Source organism: Hyperolius riggenbachi, chromosome 5, assembly GCF_040937935.1.
Source record: "Hyperolius riggenbachi isolate aHypRig1 chromosome 5, aHypRig1.pri, whole genome shotgun sequence".
Taxonomy (NCBI): domain Eukaryota; kingdom Metazoa; phylum Chordata; class Amphibia; order Anura; family Hyperoliidae; genus Hyperolius; species Hyperolius riggenbachi.
This window is the reverse complement of record NC_090650.1, coordinates 57774327-57780326: the sequence shown is the minus strand read 5'-3', so window position 1 is coordinate 57780326 and position 6000 is coordinate 57774327. Positions and strand designations below refer to the sequence as shown.

The 6000-nt window shown below is 46.0% G+C and overlaps 1 protein-coding gene across 2 annotated transcripts in view; it reads right to left on the bottom strand.

Moving 5' to 3' along the window:
* Positions 1–2185: 2185 nt before the first annotated feature.
* The window catches only part of CUL2 (cullin 2), a 123045-nt gene continuing 119230 nt past the window's right edge, over positions 2186–6000 (bottom strand). For both annotated transcript variants that reach the window (XM_068238600.1, XM_068238599.1), the window contains exon 22: positions 2186–2732. In XM_068238600.1, coding sequence (XP_068094701.1) covers positions 2601–2732 — 132 coding nt within the window. In that variant the 3' untranslated portion in view covers positions 2186–2600. The remainder of the gene's footprint in view (positions 2733–6000) is intronic.

Genomic DNA, 6000 nt, shown 5'->3' with positions numbered 1-6000 from the left:
GCTTTAGAGGGCAAAAACCAGGGGAAAAAAAAATATACTAAAGCTGGTGCGTCCATGGTCCAGGAGCGTCTGGTAGATGTTCTGACTCAATAATGTATTTTCCTTAAGTCCCCTGCAATGCCCCTGGTGTCCTCCTGCACTGCCCATATGTAATGTAAATAGCGGTGGCAGCTGTGTATCTCCCCTTTGTCTGACGTAATTATCCACAGTAGCCCATGCATCTGCCCCTATGTAATATAATTAATGCATCTGCCCCCATGTAATATAATTAATGCATCGGCCCCCATGTAATATAATTAATGCATCGGCCCCCATGTAATATAATTAATGCATCTGCCCCCCCATGTAATATAATTAATGCAACTGCTCCCTCCCCTGTAATATAATTAGTGTTGGATCTCCTGTGTAATGTAATTAGCATTCAATACCCTGGCCGCCTGTGTAAAGTGATTAGCATTCAATCACCCCGCCTCCCACCCGTGTAATGCAATTAGCATTCAATCACTCACGCCCGTGTAAGGCAATTAACATTCAATCACCCAGCCTCCTGCCCGTGTAATGCAATTAGCATTCAATCAGCCCCGCCTCCCGCCCGTGTAAGGCAATTAGCAGCGGGCATCACTCACCTGAAACTTGAAGCCCGCGGTGAAAAGCTGTTCGTCTCGCTCGTTCTTTCCTCCAAGTGCCGGCACTTCCTGGTCGCGTATGTAATGACGCGACCAGGAAGTGCCGGCACTTGGAGGAAAGAACGAGCGAGACGAACAGCTTTTCACCGCGGGCTTCAAGTTTCAGGTGAGTGATGCCCGCTGCTAATTGCCTTACACGGGCGGGTGGCGGGGATGATTGAATGCTAATTGCAATACACGGGCTGGAGGCGGGGCGATTAAAAGCTAATTGCAAATACACGGGTGGGAGGCGGGGTGATTAAAAGCTAATTGCAAATACACGGGCGGCCAGGGTATTGAATGCTAATTACATTACACGGGAGATACAACACTAATTATATTACACGGGGGCAGATGCATAGCCTACTGCGGCTAATTAGATCAGACAAAGGGCAGATACACGGCGGCCGCCGATATTCAAGCTACATATGGGCAGTGCAGGAGGACACCGGGGGCATTGCAGGGAGTCCCTGACATCGCGGCGATTCGTATCGGCGGGCGTTCGTAAGTCAGGGATTCCCTGTATTCGGACTATAAGACGCAGGGGCTTTTCCCCCCCACTTTTGGGGGGGAAAAAGTGCGTCTTATAGTCCGAAAAATACGGTAGATTGTTTAGAAAGACTAATAGACAGATTCAGGGCAAACAGAGGGAGTTTAAAAAAAAAAATGCACATCTAAAGGGAAGTTGGGGATGCCTCTTATTGTAACGCTGTCTCTGCACGGAGGAAATTTATCAACTCAGGCAGCTTCTCGTCTTAGCGCCAGCCTTTGTTCGGGAAATCACCAAACTTCTATCGCAACTGTAAACATTTTTATGAATTAGCACACAGAAGTCTAAAATACCGAATGCGATATTTTCCCGGCCGGATTTTTTTTTTACCGAACATACTTTTATGAATGATAGCCATTGCGTACTAGAGTCTAGACCTTACACCACCAATGTCATCGGGGGACATTAACTGAGCGCCTTAAGAATATGTGGCGCCCCCTTATGGTGCACAGTTATAGCTAAAGCAGACCCGAACTCAGAACTTCCTCTCTGCTCTAAAAGATAAGCAACAGCATAATAACCTTTAAAGAAAAACATTTCTTTGTTACAGCTGATACAAATCCTGCAGTAAATCTGCAGTGTGTTTACTTCCTGCTTTCACGGAAGCAGACATATTGTTAACATCCTGTGTTTACCTATTAACTCTCTGCCGTGGCAGCCAGCTGACACAGCTCAGGGATCAAATTACAACTTTTGCTTCGTCAAAGATAAGGGAGAATAACACAGGCTAAACTCTCTAAATACATACAGGGTGCATTTCTCTATGCTTTCTTTATGCCCTGCGCAAGAGTTCAGGTCCAATTCAGACACAGGCTCTCTTTATAGCTTAACAGACGGCTTCTCTCCACCCCATTGTGGCTCTGTAGCACATTATGCCCATACACAGAACATTTCTTTATTTTCTATCATGACAAGCAGCAATATCATGTTTGCCATTAGTTTTTGTACATTTTTAAAGTAGATACAAGTATTAGGTTTTTCTTTTTAATATTACAATATTTAGACTTTAAGTCCTTTAAGATACATTAAAAAAAATGAACACATCAACTGCAAACGTGAGGAAGGGGAAAAAAAATTTGCCCAACCAAAAAGAAAAAAAAAAAAAAAGTTTAAAATTAAAAAAAAAAAATCCACATTCCAGAAATACTTCACTCATTCCTTTTAGTAGAGTTGTAAGAAATGTTATAATGGCATGAGCTGGAAATATGTATAGGCATCTTCATGGACGCTCATGACACTCCGGTGGCACTGGTGATGTTGTAAACAGCAGAAAAACAGAAACTGCCAAGGTGACCGACTATGGAGACAAAGTTCTGCTTCTCCCGACACACGAAGCGGCGACAGCGACGATGGCTTCCTCTGACTCGCCGGGGGGGCTGGCGGCATCACGCCACATAACTGTATTCATCTGCTGAAGCTTGGCTGCGCTCTATGTACTGTTTATCAATGAGGACCTCAATGCACTTCTTAATCATACTAATGCTGGGGTTGAATCGAGTTCTTGATTGGCTGATCACCTGAAAGGGAAACAGAATGCACTGGTTACCACAGAACTGGATTAGGAAAACATTAAAACATATCTGAAGTGATTATATAAAAGTGTAACTAAACTTGCGCCTGTGTTGTCCTACTGTAAGCTTTTCAAAATGTCCATTTATTTATTTATTTTTGTCACATCCATGTATGCGACATGACATACATGGATCAATGTGGAGTAGTGATGACCAACAACCATAACAAGTAATTAATAACTTGAGGACCGTGGTGTTAAACCCCCCTAAAGACCAGGCCATTTTTCCCTAATTAAAGGGGCCCATACACTGAGCCGATTTTTGGCCAATCGATCGTCGATTGCAAATCGATTGCGAATCGATCGATTTGCGGCCGATTTCGATCGATTTCAATCGATCTGGCAGGCTGGAAAATCTAGGTCGATCTGTTGAGATTGCTTATCATTTTGCATTGGCCCTAATGGAAATCTGATGGCAAAAAAATGCCATCAGGTCCATTTTCAATAGATTTCAAACTGAAATCTATTGGAAATCTGTTCCTAGTAAAAAAATTTCCTAAACACATCAGATAGATCAGAAATCTATCTGATGATCTATCTGCTGCTAAATAAAACGAGTGTATGGCCACCTTAAGCCACTACAGCTACAGCTCGCTGCAGGGCCGCACAACTCAGCACACAAGTGTTCACCCCCACCCCTTTTCAAGCTCTGTTGGTGGGGTCAGATCGCCCCCAGGGTTATTTTTTTTACAAATATTTATTTTATTATTTTTTATTACATTTTCCTATTTTATTTATTTTTGTTTTTCCCCCTCCCTCCCAGATTGTCAGCCTATCACGCCTGTGCCCCCCCCCCCAGGGGGACAGCAGAGTCACACAGCTGTCCCTAGTACAGCACTGCCTTAGATCGCTGCGCTGTGCAGCCTAATTAGACCCGTCTAACAGTCTCCGGGCGGCGATTGCCGATGGGAGACTCTCTGCCTTCCAAGTGTAGATGAGCATGCATCGGCGTGAAGCGGGTCCTGGGGCTGCCGCCGCGTTCACGCCACTTGGCGTGGAGCGGTCGGCTAGTGGTTGAAGTTGACCTGAACTCTTGCACAAGACAGAAGGAAAGCATAGAGAAACACAGCTATGACTAAGGAGCCATAAGTTTGCTCCGATACGTGTGATCTGTATTGCTGTTTGTCCACAACTGCCTCAATAAAAATTGGACTTTTATCCTGAGACTGGTGCAGCAGAATTCTTATCTACTACATTTTCCTGGCTCACTGGTGTTCTGCTCCCGATCACAGTACATGCCGTGGTTGCAGCGACCCGTTTCCTGGATTATTTCAACTCAAATAAACTATGTAACCCCCTGTATGCATTTAGAGTTTAGCCTGTTTAATTCCCCCTCATTTGTGTCTAATCACAAGTTGTAATTTGATCTCTCCCCTGTCACCTGACTGCCACAGCAGATAAGCTAATTTGGAAGCACAGGGGGCCATATGCAATTAACTTTTTCTCGTGACTTGTCAACTAGGTGATATTTTCAAACCTTGTCATACAATGACTTTTAAACCACCAGCATGCAAGAAAATCTTTAAAATAATTTTGATCGTACTTATTCACCATCTTTTGGGTACTTTTTCAATTATAAATAATAAGTTATTTTAAAAAGATGATGAAAATCTCCTAGGAGATAACTCAGGAGAAAATGTTAATTGCATATGGGCCAGGGTGTTAACAATATGTCTGCCAGTGATAGGGAGTTCCATCTCTGTGCCTAGACCCGGTCATACACAGTTGCGTAGGGAGAGACAGAGGAAACTAGACACATGGTAGGCACATGAAAAAACTTTAGTAGCATTTATTGGTGTGACAAGATGAAGAGTCATTAGCAGATTATAGGGATCAAATAGATTTCCTGATAGTGGAGATTAAGATCAAACCTCCCCTCCAACCGTGGTGCAAGACTGTTCAAACTGTCAAGGTTATAAATGCAACTAAAGTTTTCACCCTTGCCCACTGTGTTTATATTTTCTGCTTTCTCCCTATGTCTCCGCTCTCTATTCACAGGTATACACAGAGGAGGCCACACAAGGGTGAATGGAAGCCTGGGGAAGGGTATATAATAATGGAAACAAAGGCCAACGGAATGGGTGGGGGTTGCACTTGACCATACACCCACTTAATTTTCTAATTCTGGCTCCTTCAAACAGCAACTGGCCAGGGGCGGTGCTACACTGGGGCTTGCCGGGGCTGAAGCCCCAGCTGACAAACTGTAAGCCCCCATGAAAGCCCCCCCAGTCGCTGCTGCCCCTGCCGCTTTGCTTGGCTCGCCTGTGGCCTCAACCCCTGCAGGGTGCTCGGGTTGGGCTGCCGCCTGCCCCCCATGTTCCCCTCCCTCTCATCAGACCTGCAGATCAGCGCGGCGAGCGGAACAAGCAGAACTACAGACAGCGTGGGACCCGACTACGTCATATGCGGAAGTGACGTCACTCGTCACCTCCTGCATATGAACTGACTCGCGCGGCTGCTCACTGTGTGCCGCTCTGTCAGCCGGGTCCCACGCTGATCTGAGGTCTCTGCCCCTGCTCGCCGCGCTGATCTGCAGGTCTGATGGGAGGAGGAGGGGGGAAAGAAACACTACCTACCTACATAACCACTTACTGCTACCTACCTATCCTCTCTACCTACCAGAAACCACCCACTGCTGCCTGCCTACCTACCTACCTAAACCTTACCAACATACCTAACCACCCACTGCTACCTAAACTTTACCTAGCTACCCAAATAACCACCCACCCAAACACTGTTACCTACCTACCTATCCGCACACTTACCTACCTGCCTACCTAAAACCCACAAGCTCCTACTTATCTACTTTAACCCACGCATTGCTATCTACCTACCTAAAAAAAAAAAAAACTGCTACCTACCTACCCACACAGTGCTATCTACCTACCTAATACACTGCTACACACCTACCTAAACCCCACACACTGCTACCTACCTACCCACCCAACCACCACCTGGGGACACCCTACTACCTGTACTGGGGGGGGGGGGCACCTTACCACCTACTGGGTGCAGAGTCACTGACTTCTAGTCAGTAACACTCAGTCACATCCAGTGGCAGTGAGTGACCCAGGCACCCACGGACAGCGCACAGGACTGAAGGCTGGACTCTGGAGCCGAGCCAGTCAGTCAGCTAGACAGCCAGCAGGACTCAGGAGTCGAAACTCCGACAAGGTGGGTGTGGTGGGTCAGGGTGTCCTGTCCTGTTTACTCCA